Genomic DNA, 24,657 nt, shown 5'->3' on the forward strand with positions numbered 1-24,657 from the left:
GGGGGGGGGGGGGTTGTTTCCCACTTTCTAGCTCTCTGTCTGTCTTTCTGGCGAGTACATGGGCCCTATAGCAAAAAAAAAAAACTCTCCCCCCACAAAAATAGCACCCCAACAAACAGCAACTCAATACACATTCTTCTCAACCATGCCCAGACAAAACATTTTCCAAGACTAACCATATTCTAAGCTATTAAAAAAAAAACTTCAATAAACTTATAAAAAGCAAATCATACAATATATTCTCAGACTACAATGGAATTCAATTAAAATTAACAGGAAAAATTTTTCAAAATTTTCCAAGTTTGCAGAAAAAAACAATATGCGAAAGAGAAACGTTACGTACTTAATTAACAATCGCTCAAAGGAAAAATAATACCAAAACTTAGAAAATACTTACAAGATCAATGAAAACAAAAATACACCATACCAAAATTTAGGAGCTATAGCTAAAGCAAAGCTTTAGGGGAAATTTAAAATTGTAAATGCCAGCTGGGACTCATGAGTCGCAGACTCCCAAGTGATTATGTTATGACTACATAAGGGAAATGCCAACTGTGGATAATCCTGGTTTTGTAGGTCACTTTTTTTTAATGTGCTATAGAGAGTATGTGCTTACTGGAGAGAGAGAGAGAGAGCAAGCACTCCTCAGCGGGGGGATGACCACCCACTATCCCTTTTCCCCCATTCTCCTCTCAGGTTTTTGGACACACATGCACACGACATGGGCCAGCATGTTTTTCAAGCCACTGGGTCCAGTGCACAGTGGGCTATGAGGGATCTAGCTGCCCTAACCATCACACCACTTGGCTAGTTGTAGTCACTTTTTTCTAGAATACACATGTGGTAGGCTGAGTAAACTTTAGTCAGGAATGCTGCCTACTGGCAGACCTTATTTCTTGCTCAAATAAACTGTTTAATTAAACAAACAAAATAAAGACTGTAAGTGCCTATTTAGAAAAGAAGAAAAAGATTTCAAATCAGTAACCTAACCATTTACTTTAAGAAACTGAAAAAAGAAAATATGACCAAAATAAAGAAAATAATGACTATACTGAAAAAAAATTAATGGAATACATAAAATCAATAGAAAAAAGTTAAAAAAAAAAAGAAAAGAAAAGCTAGTTCTTCGAAAAAAATCAACAAAACTGTCAAATCTTTAGGTAGATTGCTCAAGGAAAAAAAAAGAGAGAGAAAACACAATAACTAAACAAAAGAATGAGAATTTATTGCTAACAGTGCTACAGAAAAAAATAAAAGGATGGGACCAGCAGGTGGCATGTCCTGGACCTGGCAGCTTGCTTTCTCACTTTCTCTCACTTTCTTTCTGTCTCTCTCTCTGTCTCTCTCTTATCAAATTAAAAACAAATAAATAAAATAAATAAAGTTAAATAAAATAATTTTTAAAAAAAAGGATTATGGGTCCAGCAGGCATCATGGTGGTCCACAGCAATTCAAGTGGCCCACAGCAATTCAAGTCCCAAACCTGGCAGCTTGCATTCTCATTTTCTCTGTCTTTCTCAGATCAAATTAAAAACTAGTAATAAATTAAAGCAATCATTATTTTTAAAATAAATAAATAAAAGGACTATAAGGCAATACTATGAATAATCACATGTCAAAGTATTAAACAGCAGGCCAGCTCCATGGCCTGGAGATTAAGGCAGCCAGATTCTACATGACCTATCTCACAAGTCAATTTCCAGACCCAGAAGTTTGAGAAACATACCAGGTACATACATAGGTATGTCCCAGATCGAGACAGAATGGTCAAATGCAAAAGGAGAGAGTATGGCATGATCATTTCACATGGGAGGTGCTTTGTCCTTTCGGTGTCTCACTGTCTCCCTCTTGTGAGTACACATGCCCTTCGGCAACACTGGTTTTAAACTTATACAGAATGTACAAATTCTTTCTTTTCCTTTTTTTTTTTTTTTTTAGAGATTTTTGCTATAGGGCATGTGCACTCACCAGAAAGACAGAAAGAGACAGAGAGATAGAAAGCGAGAAATCACCCCCCCCAGGGGGGATGGCCACGTTGCAATCCCTTCTCCTCCATTCTCCTCTTGGGATCTTGCGCATGCGCACACACACGCTCGATGTGAGTTTAAGCCACCAGGTGCAAGACTCAAACGGAGGTCAACTACGTGGGAGTCCAGCGACATAGCTATTACACTAACTGCTGGTCCCAAAATGTACAAATTCTTGGAAGGATGCAGGTTTATCAAAATCAATTCATGGGACCAGTAGATGGCAGAATGGTTACATCACTAAACTCCCACATGGCCAGCCACAGTTTGAGTCCTGGACCCAAAAGCTTGAAACTCACGCCAGGCACATGTGTATGTATGCCAAAAATCCCAAGAGAAGAATGAAGGAGAAGGGACTACACCAGGGCCATCTCCCTGGGGGGTAATTTCTCTCTTTCTGTCTCTCTCTGTCTCTCTAGCAAGTGCCACACCCTATAGAAAAATCTAAAAAAAAAAAAAAAAAAAAAAAAACCTCATTTAAAAAAACTGGAAATCTGAACAAACTAAATATAACAAGCAAAAACTTTTATTTGTAGTTGAAAAATTTCTTACATACAGAAAAGAAAGCTATGATCAAATAGTTTCACTGGTGAGTCCTATTGAGTATTTAAAGAATACAATCCCCCAAAGTCTTTCCAGAAAATAAAGGTGGAGAGAACACTTTTCATCTTATTCTATGAAACCAATATTAATTAGCCTGATACCAAAGCCAGAAAAAGAGAATGCAAGAAAACTACAAATGAATTTTCCTCTTCCATACAAATGTAAACATCCTCAACTAAATCCAAACTAAATCCAGTAACATACAAAAAAGATTATAAATAAAAGTTCAAGTGAAGGGCTAGTCCCATGGTCCTATGGTTAAGGGAGCTAGATCCCACATGTCCAACTATCATTTGAACCCTGGCCCCTGTGGCTTGAGAAACATGTTGGGCATGTGCTCACGTGCATCCAAAATCCTGATGGGATGAAGAATGGAGGAGAAGAGATTTAGTGGGAAGCCCAACTGGGCGCTGTTTCTTGCTTCTCTGTCTCTCTGCCGCTCTCTTTCATGTGCCCTCTGACAATTTAAAAAAGAAAAAAAAGATTACGTAAAATTTAATTGAGAAATACAAAGTTGGTTTAACATCTAAAAGTCTGTTTTGGCAATACAGCACATTAACCGAAGATACAAATTCTACCACAGAGTCCCAGAAAAAAACATTTGACAACATTCAACACACATTCATGATTAAAAGCCTCCAATAAATTAAAAATAAAAGGGAACTTCCTTGGGGCTAGCAGGTGGTGTGGTAAATAAAACATAGGCACATGCCCAAAATCCTGAGAGGAGAATGAAGAAGGGACTGTGGTATGGCCATCCTCCTTGGGGGATGATTTCTCACTTTTCCTCTCTCTCTCTCTCTCTCTCTCTCTTTCTTGTGATCATATGGATCCTATGACAAAAACATAAATAAAATCCAGAAATCTTTATCCTCTAACAATGTCATTAGGTGTATATTAGATGGATCATAAAATGTTACCACTAACAGCATGCCTACAAATCACCAACTCTGCAAGAGAAGTCAGATGTAGTAAATCCTATAGGAAGACCAAACACTTGCCATTTTATACTAGGTTGATACAAAAGAGAAAATAAACATAAAAATATTAAAGATAATGCTGAGGGACCAGCAGGTGACATGATGGTTGGGGCGTTGGACACTCCCAAATGGCTGACCGCAGTTCAAGTCCCGGACCTGGTGACTTACTTTCTCACTTTCCCTTTCTTTCTCTCCCTCTCTCTCTGTGTCTCTCTCGGCCAAATTAAAATAAATAAATGAATAAATAAAATTAAATTTAAAATAATTTTTAAAAAGATAATGCCAGGAAAATAAAAAGCAATATTAAATTATATATTACAACAATTACTAATGATATTCTCAAAGAACCTATACCCACCACTTTTCAAGCATTCTTCTAGAAAATGAGACTTGAATGCAGTAAATGTTGAAATACATAAGGTCTTCAGGATTTCTCCGATGAAATCAAATCACTTTGTATATGCAAGCCTTCCAGAAAATATGACTTAAGTGCTGTCATTATTTGCTGCAGGGCACATGCACTCACCGGTGAAAGAAAGAAGAGGAAAAAAAGCACCCCAGGGGATATGACACTCCATAGTCCCTTCTATTTTCAAGATTTGGGGCATGGACATCCACATACTAGGCGTGCTTTTCAAGTCATTGGGTCCAAGACTCAAACCACACAACTGGCCATATGGGATCTGGCCACCTAAACCACTGCATGACCAGGAGGCCCTATGGCTTACTTTAATTAAAAAATATGATTCCAGAGATGAACAGTACAAGTCCCAGACCAAGAATCTTAAAACTCGCATGGGGTGCATATGCATGTGTGCCCAAAATCCTGAGAGAAAAGAAGAAAAGGGACTGCAATATGGCCATCCCCCTTGGGGGGGGGGGTGGTGATTTCTCACTTTCTGTCTCTCTGGCAAGCACACATGATCTGTAGCAAAAATCTCTCTCTGAAAAAATACATATGATTCCAGAGGGCCAGCAAGTGGCACAGTGATTTAATGGAGCTCTAGATTCCACATGGATGGTTGTCCTAAGTTTGAGTTCCAGACTCAACAGCTTGAAAAACACAGTGAGCCAGCAGGTACATGGTGGTTAAGGCACTGGAATGCCACATGGCCAACTACAGTTTAAGTACCAGGCCTGGTAGCTTGAAAACCACACTGGGCACTTTTGTATGCATGCCCCAAATCCCTAGAGAATGGAAAAGAAGGCATTGCAAAGGTCAATACCTGGATAGGGGAAGATTTCTCACTTTCTCTCTATCTCTCTCCAGCGAGCACACATGCTCTATGACAAAACCTAAAAAATAAGACCATAGCCTCGGCACATGTGTATATGTACCCAAAATCTTGAAAGGAAAGAGAAATAGAGAAAGGACTGCGGAATGACCGTTCCCCCAAGAAGGGGAGCCTTCTCATTTTCCCTCTCTCATTCAGCAAGCACATGTGCCCTCTGGCAAATAAAAAAAAAAAATTATATATATTTTATGTATATGTATACATACATACAATTATATATTCAATTCAAATATAATTTTTGTATTATATATATACATATATTATATATTCAATTCAAATATAATTTTGATATGATCTTACTATTTGGAGAAATCAAATCTGTAAACTGTGTTTGTGGTTATTCTGAGGATCAAAGTGTCATCACTCTGTCCACAGAGAGCTGCTTTATTCACCTCGTCAATTTGTCCATAGTATTTCAGAAAGTCAGGAGGTTTTTAAGCTGTTATCAAGTCACCAATATATTTCTATATTTTCTACCAACAATATATCAATACTTGAAAAGGAAGAATAAGAAAAAGTAGCTGACAGAACTATTCTGACATAAATTCAAGAAATTCAACAGTCTAAGTCTATGTGATATTCCATTAGCTGTAATTTTATTTTTACTTTGCTACTTTGTGGGTTGCATATGCAGGTGTGCCCAAAATCCTAAGAAAAAAGAAAAAAAGGGACTGCAATATGGCCAGCCCCCTTGGGGGGGGGGGTGGTGATTTCTCACTTTCTGTCTCTCTGGCAAGCACACATGATCTGTAGCAAAAATCTCTCTCTGAAAAAATACATATGATTCCAGAGGGCCAGCAAGTGGCACAGTGATTTAATGGAGCTCTAGATTCCACATGGATGGTTGTCCTAAGTTTGAGTTCCAGACTCAACAGCTTGAAAAACACAGTGAGCCAGCAGGTACATGGTGGTTAAGGCACTGGAATGCCACATGGCCAACTACAGTTTAAGTACCAGGCCTGGTAGCTTGAAAACCACACTGGGCACTTTTGTATGCATGCCCCAAATCCCTAGAGAATGGAAAAGAAGGCATTGCAAAGGTCAATACCTGGATAGGGGAAGATTTCTCACTTTCTCTCTATCTCTCTCCAGCGAGCACACATGCTCTATGACAAAACCTAAAAAATAAGACCATAGCCTCGGCACATGTGTATATGTACCCAAAATCTTGAAAGGAAAGAGAAATAGAGAAAGGACTGCGGAATGACCGTTCCCCCAAGAAGGGGAGCCTTCTCATTTTCCCTCTCTCATTCAGCAAGCACATGTGCCCTCTGGCAAATAAAAAAAAAAAATTATATATATTTTATGTATATGTATACATACATACAATTATATATTCAATTCAAATATAATTTTTGTATTATATATATACATATATTATATATTCAATTCAAATATAATTTTGATATGATCTTACTATTTGGAGAAATCAAATCTGTAAACTGTGTTTGTGGTTATTCTGAGGATCAAAGTGTCATCACTCTGTCCACAGAGAGCTGCTTTATTCACCTCGTCAATTTGTCCATAGTATGACAGAAAGTCAGGAGGTTTTTAAGCTGTTATCAAGTCACCAATATATTTCTATATTTTCTACCAACAATATATCAATACTTGAAAAGGAAGAATAAGAAAAAGTAGCTGACAGAACTATTCTGACATAAATTCAAGAAATTCAACAGTCTAAGTCTATGTGATATTCCATTAGCTGTAATTTTATTTTTACTTTGCTACTTTGTTTTATTCACAATCCTAAAAAAGAAAATTCACTATCATCTTGAAAATAACAACCTCCTAATCATTTGTCGAAGATCAATCATCAAATACTCTAAATTCCCTCCAATAATAGTCACTGGGAAAGTCATGATGCATTTTTGCATAGAAAAATACACCATGCCATTCCTGATGCCCTAATAATGCCCTAATAATGACAACTTGAATCTTCCAGATATTTAATTCCACTATATTCACAATTCATTAATACATTAATTCATTCCTACAACAATAGGGCCAGAGTTGTTAAATGAAGTATTTTTCATAGCTAACCACGTACTTCAAAACATTTGTGGAAAACAGAATTAAAATACAAGTTTATTTTGTTGTTAAAAATAAATAAATAAAACCAAAATCCATACATAGTTTTTTCATAAAAAACTTCCATGAACTTTTTTTTTTTTTTTTGGAGAGGTTTTTTGCCATAGGGCGTGTGTACTTGCCAGACAGACAGAGAGAGAGAGAGACAGAAAGCTAGAAATCACCCTCCAGGGGGGTTGGCCACACCGCAATCCCTTCTCCTCCTTTCTCCTCTTGAAATCTTGGGCATGCACACATACGCGCCCGGCGTGAGTTTAAGCCGCCAGGCTGGGACTCAAACCACGGTCGACTACATGGGAGTCCAGCGACATAGCCATTACACTAACTGCTGGTCCCTCCATGAACTTTTTGAAGACCCCTTATTTAACTCTTACATTATCAGCTAAAATTTATCAAAATGTTCCAAATGTACGAAAACAAAAAGAATTAGAGAGCATGAAAGAAATCTTAAAGGCCCTTGAATTCAACCTTTCTAATTTTTAAATGTTGTAGTTAAGTGAGACCCAAAGAGCTTAAAATGAATTACCCACGGTCACATTATACTTAGAAAAAGTCCATCTTATTTCACACACACAAATCTTACCTTTCTGGTGATGCCTTAGAACTGACAAGACGCCCACAGACACCTTTTTTATCTTCATGGTCTAGAGAGATGACTTTATTTCTTAGGCTTCTTTTCCACTAAAAAAATATATATGTATAGAATTTAGGTAATAAATATAATATGACAGGAGGCACTTAAAAAGTTCCTTTTATGTAGAAATTCAAGATATACAGCCAAATTCATATTAGTTCACAGGGAAAAAATAATAAGTGTAATCTATAGAATACCTGCCTCTTTTGCTAGTTCATAAAAGAAGGAATAGACAGTTTAAAATGTCAAGGTAACTTCAGTCAGGAAAAACATACTTTGAGACTCCAAAGCTTAAATAACTGTAATTATCTGGGATGTATTAAAAGGAAGTATTGGGGCAGCAGGTAGCGTGGTAGTTAAGACACTGGACTCCCACATGGCTGACTGTGGTTCGAGGCCCGGACCTGGCAGCTTGCTTTCTCACTTTCCCTTTCTCTCTCTCTCTCTCTCTTTTTTTTTTTTTCCTAAATAATGGCTTTATTCATTTATTTATTTATATTTTGCCAGAGAAGAACAGAGAGAGAGTGAGAACGCAAGCCACCAAGTCTGGGACTCAAACCACGGTTGGCCATGTGGGAGTCCAGCACCCTTAACCACCACTCCATCTGCCGGCCCCCCTTTCTCTCTCTTTGTCTCTCTCAGTCAAATTAAAAAATAAATAATAGTAAAAAATGAAATTAAATGAAATAAACAAATTATTCTTTTTAAAAATGAACTATTAAAAATTATTCTTTACTGGATTAAATACAGTCTATTATTCTCAGATAACTGCATTTCTAACAATTGGAAGAGATTAAAAATCACTCCATACATGAAAAATTTTATAGAGTCAGACATCTTACTAACTTACTAAAAATTGATTTGTTAAATATATAGAGTGTGACTCTAGACAAATAAGTTATCTGTATTTTCTTTTCTTTTTTTTGAGATTAGGAGAACTGTTTATTATGCCGGCGGGAACAGAGGAGTCAACACTAAATCTCCAGAGTTATCTGTATTTTCCATGCCTTAGCTTCCTTATCTGAAAATGAATGTAATAGTCCTAACAAGTTGTGTGTATTGTGGATATCAACGAACTGAGTAGAAAGATTATATAAACTGAGCACCCCTAATCTGAAAATCTGGAATCTGAAATACTTCAAAATCTGAAATTTTTTGAATGCCAACATGATACTACAGTGGGAAATTTCACACCTGCCCTATATGACACATTGTAGTCAAAATGCTACAGTTCAAAAATACTACAAAAAATTAACCTCAGGGACCAATGGATGGTACAATGGTTAAGTCACTGTATTCCCACATAGTCAACTGCAGTTCAAGTCCCAAAACCAGCAGGTTAAAACTAATGTCGGGCACATGTGCATGCATGCCCAAAATCTGGATGGGTGAATGGAAGAGAAAGGATTGCGGTGTGGCCATCCCTCCCCGACCCCCTGGGGTGATTTCTTGCTTTCTGTCTCTGCTTCTCCCTGTCTCTCTGACAAGCACTTGTGCCCTATAGCAAAAATTTCTCCCTAAAAAGAAAAAAGTTAACTTCAGGCTTTGTATATAAGTAGTATATGAAACATAAATGAATCCTTAAGATATCTCATTATGTATATGCAAATATTCCAAAAGGCAGAGGAAGAGTTCCCAAACACTTTCAGTTTTGAACATCTTAAATAAGAGATACTAATGATCTGTATAGAGAGGTAAAACCCAGAAGAGCAAACACAATTTGAAGAGTTAAAAACAAAGTTAAATCACAAAGGCCCATGGCGGGTGTTGATGTGATGTGGTTTTTCCCCAGTGCTCTGAATATCAAAATGAAGACATTCAATAAAGCATGGGTAAACAGCAGGAGGAACTATGACTCTTAAGGTAGCCAAATGCCTCGTCATCTAATTAGTGATGTGCATGAATGGATGAATGAGATTTCCACTATCCCTACCTACTATCCAGCGATACCATGGCCAAGGGAACGGATTAGGACGAATCCATGGGGGCAGGGGCGACTCTGTTGAGCTCTACTCTAGTCTGACATGGTGAAGACAGTGAAGACACATGAGAGGTGTAGAATAATAAGTGGGAGGTCCTCCCACCCTCCCACCACCACAAGGGGGCAGGGTTGGGTCGTCCAGCCTTGGGGAGCCGCTGGTGAAATGCCACTACTCTTGTTTTTTCACTGACCCTATTGGGGGTGGGGGTGTAGGGGAGGCAAGGGGCTCTTGCTTTTGACACAAAAGTTGGCTGGGTGCAAACCCATCAGGGGACAGTGCCAGGTGGAGAATTTGTCTGGGGCAGTATACCTTTCAAACCCTAACGCAGGTGTCCTAAGGCAAGCTCAGGTAGGACAGAAACCTCCTGTGGAACAGAAGGGCAAAAGCTCCCTTGATCTTGATTTTCAGTAGGAATACAGACCGTGAAAGCAGGACACAATCAGAGGATTATCTTAAAGATGACTTTGAAGGAAGAAAAAGAGACTGATCTTGGCTAGCAGATGTATATCACAGAATACTTGTAGGCAGGACTGATTTGAGAAGGTTTATGTGTGAATTATGTGCTGGGTGTTTCCTTTTCAACAGTTTGAGTAGCTGACATGTAAATATTTTCTCAAAAATATTTAAAACCTTACTGTCCCTGTTGCTACAGGGTCACAAACAAAATTATAACAAATATTTCAAACATCTTTATTTTTTTTTAATTTTTTTGAGAATTTTTTGCTATAGGGCACATGCACTCACCAAAAAGACAGAGAGAGACAGAGAGACAGAAAGTGAGAAATCTCCCCCCCCCCCGGGGGGGAGGGGGGATGGCCACGCCACAATCCCTTCTCCTCCAGTCTCCTCTAGGGATCTTGGGCATGCACGCACACGCACCTGGCATTAGTTTAAGCCACGCGGTCTGGGACTCAAACTGCAGTCGACTACATGGGAATCCATAATCATTATGCCAACTACTGGTTCCTCGAACATTATCTTTAAAATTCAGTTTTTTGAAATTTTGAAAGTCATTTATTAACTGTCAAGAACTGTGGAATATGAGCAAAATTTGCTTGATATATTAAGTAAATGTTTGTGGGAAAATGTAAAAATAAATAAATAAATGATGGGGGAAAAAAACAAAGTTGGAGGGGGGCCAACAGGCGGCGTGACGGTAAAGTGCTGGACTCTCACTAGGCTAACTTTGCGGTTCGAATCCCAGATCCGGCAGCCTGCTTTCTCACTCTCCCCACACACGCACACACTCCAGTGAGCTCATGTGCTTTATAGCAAAGTTAAAAGATAAATAAATCAATAATAATAAAATTTTTAAAATAAAAATAAAATAAAGTTGGAGGATTGACACTACCCAACTTCAAGATCTACTATAAAGTTATAGTAATCAATGGTGTAATATTGGTAAAAAGAAAGAAAAATAGATTGGCAAGTATTACAGAGCTTGAAAATAAACCCATATCAATGTAAACACTACTCAACAAATAGTGGGGGTTATTTCCCAATAAACTCATCATAAAGTAAAAATATCATTAAGTAGAGAACACATTTAATACACTCAAGCTACCAAACATCATAGCTTAGGCACCTAGCCTACCTTAAATGTGCCCAGAACACTTACATTAGCCTACAGTTGGCCAAAATCATCTAACACAATCCTAATATTGGGCCAGCCATGTATCACAGTGGTTAAAGCACTATGCATGGGAAGCCATAGTCCACATAGTTGACTATGGTTCAAATACTAGTCCTAATAGCTTAAAAACAACATGGGCAGGTCAGATGGCAGCATGGTGGTTAAGGCATCTAGGTCCCCCATGTGGCTGACTACACAGTTCTAGTCCCAGACCTAGTGGCTTGAAAAACACAGTGGGCACATGTGTGCATGCCCAAAACACCAAGAGGTGAAAGAAGGCATTGTGGCATGGCTGTTCTCCCTGGAGGTGTGGAGGGATGCTGTCCCACTTTCTCTCTCTACCTCTCTCTCTCTCTCTCTCTCTCTCTCTCTCTCTCTCTCCAACAAGCATACACACCCTCTGGCAAATTAAAAAATAAAGTAAATCAGGCAACCCATTTTCCAGGACCCCTCCCTTCTTGGGAGCTCTATTTTTCCTTCTCTCTTCTTTAATAAACTCCCCATTTTGTTAATAAATTCCTCACTTTGTTAATAAACTCCCCTCTTTGCTATACCAAAAAACATATATAAAATAGGGGCTGGCAGATGGCATGGTGATAATAATAATAAATATAAATAAATAAATAAAAACAAAATAAAAATTTCTCACAAGATAAAATGTGAAAACACAAAACTTTTAATACTCCTAGAAGACATTAGGAAAATATAGATAACCATGGGTTTGAAGATGACTTTTTTTAAGTTTGTTTTAGGGCTCATACACTCAGCAGAGAAAGAGAGAGGGAGAGTGAGAAAGCACTCCATGGGGGGATGGCCACACCACAATCCCTTCTCCTCCATTCTGCTTTCAGGATTTTGGGCATGAACACACATGTGCCTGGCATGTTTTTCAATAAGCCAGGTCTGAGACTCAAACACTGTAGTTATCCATAGGGGATCCAGCCACTTTAACCACCACTGCCACCGGCTGATTCTTCTTTTTTTAATTATTTCATGTGAGAGAGAAACAAACATACACACACACACACACCCTTGACAGAGTGTTGCCACATCACAAAACACTCCACAGCCTTCTAGCCAGTCAGGATCACAGGTGCAGCAGTAAGCCCTCTTGGATTTCTCAGGCTGACCTGGGATCTAAACCCAGGGCCTTCTCTTATGGTTCCAGTGTTACACAGTGGCACAAAATACCTGCACCACTGCAGCTGGGCCTGGGAGAAAGTATTTGATCAAGATACATCTGCTAACGGGGCTGGCAGGTGGCGTGTGGTTAAAGGTGCTGGACTCCCGCATGGCCGATCGCAGTTCAAGTTCCGAACCTGATGTCTTGCTCACTTTCCCTATCTCTCTCTCTCATTCTGTCCCTCTCTGTCCAAATAAAAATAATAACAAATAAATAAAGTTAATAAAGTAATTATTTAAAAGAAAAGATATATCTGATAGGAATTGTTATCCAAAATGTACAATGAGCTCTTGAAACTCTACACTAAGAAAATAATATGCTTCTTGGAGACCAGCAGGTGGTGTGGTGGTTAAGGCGCTAGACACTCCCACATGGCTGGCCACAGTTCAAGTCCCGGACCTGGTGTCTTGCTTGGGTGTCTTGCTTGCGTGTGCTCTCGCTCTCTCTCTCTCTCTCTCTCTCTCTCTCTCTCTCTCTCTCTCTATCTATCTATATATATATATATATTTCTCTCTGGTCAAATTAAAATAAATGAATAAATAAATAAAATAAATGATTTTAAAAGAAAAAGAGAAAGAAAGAAAAAAAAGAATATGCTTTTCAAGCTACCAGGTCTGGGGGACCAGCAGTTAGCGTAATGGCTATGTCGCTGGACTCCCAAGTAGTCGACCGTGGTTCGCGTCCCGGACCCAGTGGCTTAAACTCATGCCAGGCGTGTGTGCGTGCATGCCCAAGATCCCAAGAGGAGAATAGAGGAGAAGGGATTGCGGCGTGGCCATCCCCCCTCACTTTCTGCCTCTCTGTCTCTCTCTGTCTAGCGAGCGCACACGCCCTATAGCAAAAACCTCTAAAAAAAAGCCACCAGGTCTGGGACTTAAACTGTGCAGTGGGCCCCTTGGAATTCAGCTGCCTTAACCACCATGCCACTGGCTGTCCTATGAAAATTATTTTTAAAGAAAAAGGCAAAATATTTGTTGTTTGTTTTTTTCTTAAAAAGAATTATTTATTTAACTTTATTTATTCATTTAGTCATTTTCATTTGCCCAGAAAAAGAAAGGTACACAGAGAGAAGGAAAGTGAGAAAGTAAGCCACCAGATCCAAGACTTGAACTGTAGTTGGCTACGTGGAAGTGCCCAGCGCCTTAACCACCACACCACCTACTGACTCAAGCCAAAATATTTGAAGACACTTCACAAAATAAGATACACAATGTCCATCCAACATATAAAAATGTTTTAAGGGACCAGCAGATGGTGTGGAGGTTAAGACACTGAACACTCCCACATGGCTAAAAACAGTATGAGTTCTGGACCTGGTGGCTTGCTTTCTCAACTTTCCTTCTCTTTCTCTCTGTGTCTCTCTCTGGTCAAATCAAAATAAAATGAATGAATGAATAAAAGTAAATAAGTAATTTTTAAAAAGCCTTAAAATCACTAATCATCAAAGAAATGCAAATTAGGTCTGGCTCCTTTACACAGCTGTAAAAGGCTACTACTCATCCACCTGGTGACAGCAGTTCAAATCCCTAGCCCCTTCAACCTGAAGTACCCTGAGCACACATACAAGTGCCTAGGCTCCAACAGACTGGAAGACTGAAAGAAGGGGGCCAACTCTGTGAAGGATGGGTAGTTCTCTCTCTCTCTCTCTTCCTCTCCCCCCCATTCTCTCTTTGTCACATCATACACACTCTATCTTAAATAAAGAAAAAGAGATGTTCAATAAAAACAGAAATGTAAATTAAAACCAAGCCCCAAAGTCCATCAATAAGAATGAGATGCAATTAGATACACAAATCGTGGTATATTCATATAATGGAGTATTAAATAACAATTAAAAAACACTGATACATGCAAAACATGAGATTATTCAAGTTATAATAAGCAAAAATAAGTCAAACACAAAAAGGTACACAGTACATGGTGCCTTTCATGAAGTTTAAGAACTTGCAAAACTGCCTCATGGAAAAAGAAATCAGAAGACTGGTTGCCAGAAGTAGGGATAGGGTGCCGGCAGCAAGTGATAGAAAGATACAATGAAAAGAGATACTATGGAACTCTCTAGAGTAATGACAGTGATCTAGTTCATGACAGGGATGTTGGCTTCCTGTGTTACTCCTGTCAAAGCTCATTCAGGGATACCGCTAAGATCTACAAAGCCTGTTTAATATAATGATACCTCAGTTAAAACCACAAATAAGTTAAAATTCTGCCAAAAACTATAGGTAGGAGTATTTATTCCTTTCTCTTCTATTGTAAAACACTAAGAACAGCAACAGAAAAGGTGTGTGGAGACAATGCAGCAAGATGCTGGTACGGACTCAAACTCTACAAGGCATGGATCAAACTCTGCAAACACTGTGACCTCTAAACCAACGAGAAGCACAGTAAAGCGGACAAGAGCCACTTCCGATCTCAAACAGGACACAGATTTCCCAAAAGTTAAGAATCGCTATTATAAGGAAGACATCCAACTAAGGTGATAAACTAGTCACAGGAAACAAAAATAAGTCTCTGAAGGAGCTTTGTTTCACTCAGTGTATTGGAGGGAACTAAAGAAAATAGATCATTGCTTCTCAATAAAAGGAGACTGCTAAAATGAAGAGGAGTTAAGAAAAACGAGAAGACACCAGATGGCAACAAAGAACTAATACCTAAAGAGCTCTCTGGTGAGTCACATCAGTCAGTATTCTGAAGGCCATAATGTAAGGGAAGACAAATATGCTACAAAGATAAAGGAGAAAATATACTTAGAGATGCTGCTTAAGAAAACAAACCAACAAAAAGAATCTATCCCAAGAGACAGTATGTGTTTCTGTGTTTATTACCTCACAATAAATTCAGTATTCAGAAAAATAAAATAAAAAATATGAATATTGATTAAGGCACTGAATATCCACATGGCTGACTCTGCAGTTCAAGTCCTGGATCTGGTGACTCAAGAATCAAACTGGGCACATGTGCATGTGTGCCCAAAATCCCAAGAAGAGAATGGAGGAGAAGGGATTGTGATGTGGCCACTCTCCACACCAGGGGTGATTTCTCACTTTCTCTCTCTCTCTCTTCAGTGAGTGCACACACCCTATAACAAAAAATTACACACACTCACACACACACACACACACACACACACACAAAGGGCATGGGTGCAAGCATGCACAAAACTCCCAAGAGGAGAATGGAAAAGGGATTGCAGCACAGTCACCCTACCTGAGGTTGCTTTCTCACTTTCCTTCTCACTCTGTCTCTCTCTGCTGAGCACATATACCCAATAGCAAATTTTTTTTTTTTTTTGGAGAGATTTTCACTGTAGGGCGCGTGCGCTCGCCAGACAGAGAGAGACATAGAGACAGAAAGTGAGAAATCACCCCCCAGGGGGGATGGTCACACCGCAATCCTTTCTCCTCCATTCTCCTCTCAGGATCTTGGGCACGCACGCACACGCGCCCGGCGTGAGTTTTAAGCCACTGGGTCTGGGACACGAACTGCGGTCGACTACGTGGGAGTCCAGTGACATAGCCATTACGCTAACTGCTGGTTCCCCCCAATAGCAAATTTTTAAAAATAGTTTCTCATATATGAAAAATAATGTTTATTGTAGTATTATTTCTGTGTGATGTTCCATATGATCAAGTACTATAGAATCACTGAAAACATTTAAGCCCAGTGGCCTAGTGAATAGAGGAACTGGAATAGCCCGCATAGTCAACTGTGCAACTCAACTATGGGACCCAGCACTCTGAGAAAAACAGTGAGTATGTGTAAATGCATGCCCAAATTCTCAACAGGAAGGAGAAATAGAGAAAGAATTGTGGTATGAGGACACCTCATTGGGGACTGCTTTCTCTGTGTGTGTGTGTCTCTGCCAGTTTGCATCTCTCCAGCTAGTGCACTTAGTCTCTAGCAATTTTTTTTTAAAGGGAAGGGGGCCAGTGGAATGGTGATTCAGGCAGCTGGATACCACATGCCCAGCTGTGTTGTTTGAGGCCCTCACCCAGCAGCTTGAAAAGTACATAAGTATACATGCCCAAAATTCCTGAAAAAGGGTATTTTCTCACTCTCTCTCTTATTCTGCATCTCTCCAGAGAGCACACACATCCTCTAGCAATTTTTTTTTATATTATCAAAAATAAATACATAAAAGGTAGGTTTAGGGGACTAGCAGATGGCGTAATGGTTAAGTTGTCGCTGGACTCCCACATAGTCAATTGCAGTTTGAGTCCCAGACCCAGTGCTTATTAAAACCCATGCCAGGCACATGTGCATGTGTGCCCAAGGTCCCAAGAGGAGAATGCAGGAGAAGGGAATGAGGCGTGGCCAGGGCCCTGGGACTGATTTCTCACTTTCTGTCTCTCTGTCTCTCTGGCAAGTGCACGTGCCCTACACTAAAAATCTCACTTAAAAATAATGAAAAAGGTACTTTTAGATCTGTACAAATGAAAAACATTAAGATATTAAGTGAAAACAGCAAAATATAGAACTATATGATCATTTTCCTACATATATATATATATATATATATACTTTTTCAATAGAAATGAGAAAAACACATATTGACAGAGATTGCTTTAGAGGAAAGAGACAGAAAATTCTTTTTTTTCTTTTTTTTAGTTTCACTATATGGCACATGCACTCATGTCAACGTAAGTCCCATTTACTAGTTCCCTTTTCTATACCTCCTTTGTATACAAAAAAAAAAAGACTAATAAATGCATTATTTTTTGTTAAAGAATTATTTATTTATTTAATTCCACTCATTATTATTTTTTAATTTGACCAGTCAGAGACAGAGAGAGAGAGAGAGAGAGAGGGAAAGCAAGAAAGCAAGCCACCAGGTCCAGGACTCAAATCATGGTTGGCCATGTGGGAGTCCAGCACCTTTAACCACCACGCCACCTGCCAGCCCCACAAATGCATTATTTAATAATAAAATTCTTAAATATTCTCTTATACTCTGATTTTCTTAAAAATAACTTGTAGATTTTATTTGTCATTATCATTATTCAATTTGCTACAGGCACTCATCAGAGAGAGACAGAGAGAGGGAAAGTGAGAAAGCAAGCTACCAGGTCCAAGATTCGAACTGTGGTCAATCATGTGGGAGTTCAGCACCTTAACAACCACACCACCTGCTGGCCCACTCACACTCTGATTTAAAAGCAACTACTATTAAACAAATCTTTCCTCTGAGAGTAAGTTTTAAAAAGTTAATTTTTCTTGTCTGTAACTTTAAAAGACCTAAAATGTGCTACCTAACATATTATTAGGTTGTCAGAAAAATCATGATGTACTTTTGCACAAAAAATACATCATGATCTTCTTGATGACCAAATAGTTATAGACTGAACTGTGAACCTTCCCAAATTCTTCCGATGAAGCCCTAACTTTCATTGTGACTATATGTGGAGACAGAGCCCTTAAAGAGATAATAACTAAGGTCAAATGAAGTCATATGGGTGTGGCTCTAATCCAAGGAAAAGACACATCACAAATACATGCTTGTAGAGGAAAGGCCATGTGAGGACACAGTGAGAAGATGGCTATCTGCAAACCAAGGAGAGACCTCAGAAAAAGCCAACCCTGCCAGCACCTTCATCTTGGACATCCAAATTCCAGAAGTATAATAAAACAATTTCTGTCATTTAAGTCATTCAGACAGTGGTATTTTCTTTTGGCAGCTATAAGCAAACTATACAGCCATGAATCAGTACATTTTAAAAATCTGAAACCATTTTTAAAAAGCTGTGGGCTAGCCAGGCGGCATGGTGGTTAAGACAGCTGGATTTCATATGGCTGATTGTGCTGTGTGAGGCCTGGACCTGATGGCTTGAGAAATATGTCAGGCATGTGTGCGTGGGGGCCCAAAATCCTGAGAAGAGAACAGAGGAGGAGAAGGGATTGCAGTTTGGCCAACACCCCCAGGGGAGTGCTTTCTCTCTCTCAGTCTCTCTCTCTTTCTCTCTCTCTCTGGCATGCACATGCACCCTACAGAAAATTTTAAAAAGAGAATTGGGGGCCAGTAGGTGGCATGTTGGGTGGAGTTAAAGCACTGGACTCCCACGTGGTCAGCCACAGGTTCAAGTGCTGGATCGGGCAGCTTAAGAATCACACTGGGTGCCATGTGTATGTATGCTCAAAATCCCACGAGAAGAATGGAGGAGAAGGGACTTCATGACAGCCATCCCCCTGGGGGTTGATTTCTAACTTTCCCTCTGACTCTCTCTCTCTCTCTCTCTCTCTCTCTCTGAAGAGTGCAAGCACCCTATGGAAAAACCTTTAAAAAAAAAAAATTAAGGTCAGCAAATGATGTGGAGGTTAAGTCTGCTAGATGCCACACAGCCAATTGCATAATTCGAATCCTGGACCCAGTAGCATGAAAACATGCCAGGTGTGTGTGCTTGTGTGCCCAGAATCCACAGAAGAGAATGGAGGAGAGGGACTGTAGTGTGGCCAAACCCCCTGAGGGGGAGGGTGATTTCTCCCTTTCTCTCTGTTTTTCTGTCTGTCCCTCTCTAGTGAGCTCATGTGCACTATAACAAAAACTTAAAAAATTGTCAAGAGTTGTTCTAGAAAAAGAAATAGTACTTGAAAGGTTATCTAAAAATTAAAAAAAAAAAAGAGGGGGGGACCAGTAGTTAGTGTAATGGCTATGCCGGTGAACTCTCATGTAGTCGACTGCAGTTTGAGTCCCAGACCCGGTCGCTTAAACTCACGCTGGGAGCGTGTGCGTGCGTGCCCAAGTCTCTCTCTGTCTTTCTGGCAAGCACACGTGCCCTATAGCAAAAACCTTTCCAAAAGAAAAGTGTGGGGCCAGCAATTGGTGTAGTGGTTAAGGCACTGGACTACCACATGGCCGACTGCAGTTTGAATGCCAGACCGCAGGATCTGCTTTCACTAATTAATAAAATTACGTAATTCTTTTTCTTAAAAGTGTTACCTACTAGCTTTATTCGATATAACCCTATAAAAATCCTTAATAGTGATATATTTAAAGTCCAGATTTATAAGCAGAATAGTTTTTGAGGTACAGGTGTGCAACCTTTAAGAGAGAAACTCTAAGGGCCAGCACATGGCATGGAGTTTAAGGTGCTGGATGCCACATGGCCTACTGCACAGTTTGAGTCCCAGACCCAGTGGCTTGAAAATCACATCAGGTGCGTGAGCAAGCATGCCAAAAGTCCCAAGAGGTAAATAGAGGAGAAGGGATTGTGCTGTATACATCCCCAGAAGGGTGATTTCTCACTTTCTCTCTCCCTCCCTCTCTCTCTCTCTGATGAGCATACTCACCCTGTAGCAAAACTTTTAAAAAAAATTTTTTATTAAAAAAAGCATGCAAAACTTTAAAATATAATTTACTGGGGCCAAATATGGATGGTTAAGGTGCTAGACTCCCACGTGGCTGACCACAGTTCGAGTCTCAGACATGATAGCTTAAAAATCACACCAAGTGTGTACGCGTGCCCAAAACCCTAGGAAGAGAATAGAGAAGGGATTACAGTGTGGCCATCGCCCCAGGGATTTCTCACTTTCCCTCTCACTGTCATTCTCTGTCTCTCGGGCTCATGGATGCACCTTAGAGCAAAAACCTTTATAAGTGTGTATGTACACACACATACACATGTATATACATATATATACACATATATATATATAAATCAAATTTATTTGGGGCCAGGAAGTGGCATGATGTTTAAGGTGCTGGACTCCCACATGGCCAACTGCGGTTTGAGTCCCTGACCCAGCAGCTTGGAAATCACACCAGGCTATCCCCCCTTAAAGGGATGATTTCTCACTTCACTTTCCCCCTCACTATGTCTGTCTGTCTTTGGCAAGCATACTTGCCCTATGGTAAAAACCTAAAAAAAAAAAAAAAAAAAAAAAGGGGGTGTGTGTGTGTGTGTGTGTGTGTGTGTATACACATACACATTATAATAATGAGATTAAGTTTCATGAAGAAATCAACCAGGCATAAGTTATACTTAAATTGAAAAAGACCCTAACCTCAAAGCATCATTCTAGCATATGTCAGAAATAAACTAATTTAAAATCTGCAATTAAATAACACAAGACACCCCAAATATGACATATAAAAAATTGGTTTTACTAAAATAGTTTAAACACACCAAATAAAACTACATACGTAAAAGAAATTAATTTTATTTACCCCCTGCAAAGGGAGATTCCAGCGTTCTGAGCTTCTGAATTTGGACCGTGTTGATTGAACATAAAAATCCTCTGGTTTTGCACTTAACATCTTTCTTATCTGCAACTAGGATAGGAAAATAATCAGTTCAATTGAAATATATATAATAGCTAAAACAGCTAATAGAACCATTATATTATTCTGCATTAATATTTTGCCAACAGTTTCTCTTTTTTTAGAATTATTTTATTTAACTTTACTTATTTGTTTTTGTTTTTTATTTAACCAGAGAGGGACAGAGCAAGCAAACAAGTAAGAGAAAATGAGATAGCAAGCCACCAGGTCTGGGATTCGAACCATGGTTGGCCATGTGGGAGTCCAGTGCCTTTAGCCACCATGCCACCTGCCAGCCCCAACAGTTTCTGAAAGTTTTAAATTCAGTTTATTTTTAATTTAATCTATAGGCAATTTTATTTTTTTAAAAAACTCTGAGAATAAAGGTAGGTTGGTAAGGCTGGTGTGGACGGCACCCTCTAGTTACAGATAAAATTCTTTACAATGTGGGCTCTTTTACATCATCAACACATCAAAAACTCTACAACCCAGCCATCTGTGGTGATGCCATACAACACAGTGCTCCATTATGCTGAGGCCACCTGGGTAGGTCCTGGGTTGGTATACTGAGGTCTCCCTGTACACTCCAGGCACATGCCTTTGATCCTGAGTAGCTGCTGTTGGTGGGTGGATCACAGTATGAAGATACTGCTGGAGATGCCCTCCTTCCTCACTCTCCTCTTCCCCCATTTCTCTCCACCTTCACTCCTCACTCCCATTACCTCCATCCTTCCCCACTCCTCCTCCATCTATCCAACCTCTCCTCTCTCTCTTCCTCCCTTCTCCCCTCCTCTCTCTGAAGAAATCATAAATAAAAAGCAAAAAACCCTCTATAACCCAACTATATTGAATTACTCAGCCTTCTTCAAACATGTCATACAGTTTCATATATCTAGACCTTTGTATTACTACTCCCTTAATCTAGACTGTGCTTCGTTCTAGTTCTCCCTCATGCAATACTCCAGATTATATTCAAAATTTGTCTTTTATCCACAAAACCATCACACCACTAAGACATTCTTTCTCTGGGTATTAGTACTCGGCATTTACATTATTTAAATTATAGCTATTTGTTTACATGTCTGTCTTGTTCAAACTATCAAACTCCTTAAAAAGAGTCCTGCCTTATTCACCCTTGTATCTCCAAAGAATGTGGCTCATGACATGTTGAGTAAACATATGAATGAATAAGTAAATTAATAAATTGTAACCACAATAATTTGTTTGGAATTTGAATATCTAACTTTCACATTAAAATCAGGTTATAAATAATGGGGCTAGCAGATGGCATGGAGGTTAAAATGGCTGGTTCCCACATAGCCAACTACATGGTTTGAGTCCCAGACCCACTGGCTTATCAAACAAAATGCACTGAGCACGTATGTTTGCATGACCAAAGTCCCAAGAGGAGAATGGAGAAGGGATTGTAGCATGACCAGCCCCCTAGGGGGTGATTTTTTACTTTCCCATTCTCACTTGCTCTTCGTCTCTCTCTCTAGCAAGCAATCATGCTCTATAGCAAACTAAAAATAAAATTATAACTGATGATTAAGCTTTAAATCCAGCGTATAAAATATAAAATATAAGCATTATATCAACTACAACCAGTAAAAATTCATAAAACTATTTCTATAGAAAAGCCTAAGTAAGAAAGATAAAATTGAAGAAATCATCTCAACTCAACTCTCTGGCATCTTTGAGAGATAAAATTAAACCTCCAGGGCATCAATAACTGGAAAGAGCATGGAGAAGTAACTTTTTATTTATTGCTATTCTTTACTAAAAGCACCGCTTCAGAATTCCTCATCTGGAGCCAACTCCATGGAACAAAGGTAATGACTGTACTGTTCAGAAGAAGCCAGATCCCACATAATGACTATAATTCCAGTCCCCAGATTGGCTGCCTAAAATGCACTAGGCCCTTGCTCAAGCGTCCAAGATTTGACAGGCTGAAGTGATCATGGCATCACCTGACCTTGTGGAAGATTCTCATCTCCCCTCCCTATCCCCACCACTCTCACTTGCACACATACATGCCTTCTATCATAAATAAAGAAAAAACTTGTTTTTAATTTGTAGAGGGCCCATGCGCTCTCTAGAGAGAGAGAAAGAGAAGAAAAACAAGAACACATCCCCCCGTGGAGGGTGGTCACACTGTAATCCCTTTTCCATTTTTCCCCACCTTTGAAGATTTTGGGGACACACCACTGGCGTGTTTTTCAAGCCACGGAGTCCAGGACTCAAACCACAGTCGGTCATGTGGGTTTCAGCCACCCTAACCACCATACCACCAGCTGGCCCAGGATAAAGTTTTTTTTTTTTTTACTTTTTTTTTTTTTTTACTTTTTTTTACTTTATTTATTTTTTACTTATTTTTTTTTGTATATACATTCAACCACATTGTTTAGCTTACAATGTGAGCATTTCAATATGTGAACATTTCTCCCCAGTCCTGTTGATCAAAATATCTTCAACCGATAACACCACACTTCCCCATCCCATCAATGTTCTACCTCCGTATCCCTTCTCCAAAGGATAAAAATTTTTTTAAAAAATAAAATAAGGGCTCATCTACAAAAAAAAACTAGATTATCTCTAAGACAATCATTTGCTGCATATTGATTAGAAAACAGGTGTCTTTGAGGCCAGCTAGTGGCATGATGATTAAGACTCTGGATTCCCACGTGGCCAACTATGGTTTGACTCCCAGACCCAGCAGCTTGAAAATCATGCCAGGCGTGTGTATGTCCATGCCAAAAATCTGCAGAGGAGAATGGAGAAGGGATTCTCATGAGGCTATCCCCTTGGTGGTGGGGGGGGAGGATTTCTCACTTTCCCTCTATCTTAGTCTCTCTTGGGTGAGCACATGCAAACCATGGCAAAAACCTCAAAAAAGAAAAGAAAAAAAGAAAAGAAAACAGATAGCTTCTTAGGGAGTAAGGCAAAGGTTTCAAGTTGTTTGTAGCCATGGATACTTTGTAAGTTATTTAACCTACACTGGATTCTGTGGCATACTCTATTTTCCAAACACAGACACACCAATAGTCCCCACCTTACATTTTATTCTTACAATGTGACAATTGAGAGTTCTCCAGTATGAGGATTGTATCCCTTCCCCTTGAATTTGGACAGGACGGTAAGATCCCAGGCTAACCACAGAAAGCAATAAAGTTTCAGCCTGGCTCACCTACACTCGTGCACACGCCTTCCTTTCTGTGCCCCACCACTCTTTCTCTCTGTCTCAGTACACACAACTCAAAAACCCTATGCTGTGGTAAGCAATCTAGATACCCTAAAGCTGCTATACAGGAAAGAGCACAGAGAGGCTAAAAGGAGAGATAACAAGATATGTATACTTGCCATGTTACAAATATTTAAATAAGGATGGTCCCAGAAAGGATTTTCTAGTTCACCTTCAATTAAATAAAATATACTATTTTTCTGAAACATTGATTTACAGTTTTACAGTATTTTAAATTTTATTAAAGAAACAAATAGCAAAATACTTACACTGTTATAAATTCCAAAGATAATGAATAGGTTAGAAGCAAAACTAATACATACCTCATGTAAATCAGAAGATGAAGATTTTTTCCTTTTTCCTTCTGTGACAATTTCTACAAAAACATAAGGCAAGAAAATTATCATTTAACATCTAAATCAGGCAAATAATTTAATAAAACAGATCCTTCATGTATCCCTTGCTTTAAAACAGCTTATAAAATTTAGAATTTATACCGATACATTTTATATACCCTGAATGGCTAAACATAGGGCCAAAAACTAATTACATATGGAAGCCAACGAGGAGTGTGGTTAAAGCGCTGGAAGGCACTGAACTCCCACATGGCCGACCACAATTCGAGTCCTCAGCCTGGTGTCTTTCTCTCCCTCTCTGTCTCTCTCTGATGAGCATATGTGCCCTACAACAAATTAAATCATAATAATAATAAATATAACTAAATAAAATTTTTG

At 39.2% G+C, this 24,657-nt stretch overlaps 1 protein-coding gene across 12 annotated transcripts in view; it reads right to left on the reverse strand.

Moving 5' to 3' along the window:
- SENP7 (SUMO specific peptidase 7) overlaps positions 1 to 24,657 on the reverse strand; it is a 158,476-nt gene that overhangs the window by 104,430 nt on the left and 29,389 nt on the right. For 5 of the 12 annotated variants that reach the window (XM_027769979.1, XM_027769978.1, XM_027769982.1 and 2 more), the window contains exons 3-4: positions 20,590 to 20,694; positions 7,580 to 7,677 (exon numbers count right to left, since the gene is read on the reverse strand). In XM_027769979.1, coding sequence (XP_027625780.1) covers positions 7,580 to 7,677; positions 20,590 to 20,694 — 203 coding nt within the window. Of the gene's footprint in view, positions 1 to 7,579; positions 7,678 to 20,589; positions 20,695 to 24,246; positions 24,524 to 24,657 lie in introns of those variants that run through there. The other 7 variants (XM_006143576.3, XM_006143575.3, XM_006143570.3 and 4 more) reach the window with 6 other exon arrangements.

Source organism: Tupaia chinensis, unplaced genomic scaffold (assembly GCF_000334495.1).
Source record: "Tupaia chinensis unplaced genomic scaffold, TupChi_1.0 Scaffold000100_1, whole genome shotgun sequence".
Classification (NCBI taxonomy): domain Eukaryota; kingdom Metazoa; phylum Chordata; class Mammalia; order Scandentia; family Tupaiidae; genus Tupaia; species Tupaia belangeri.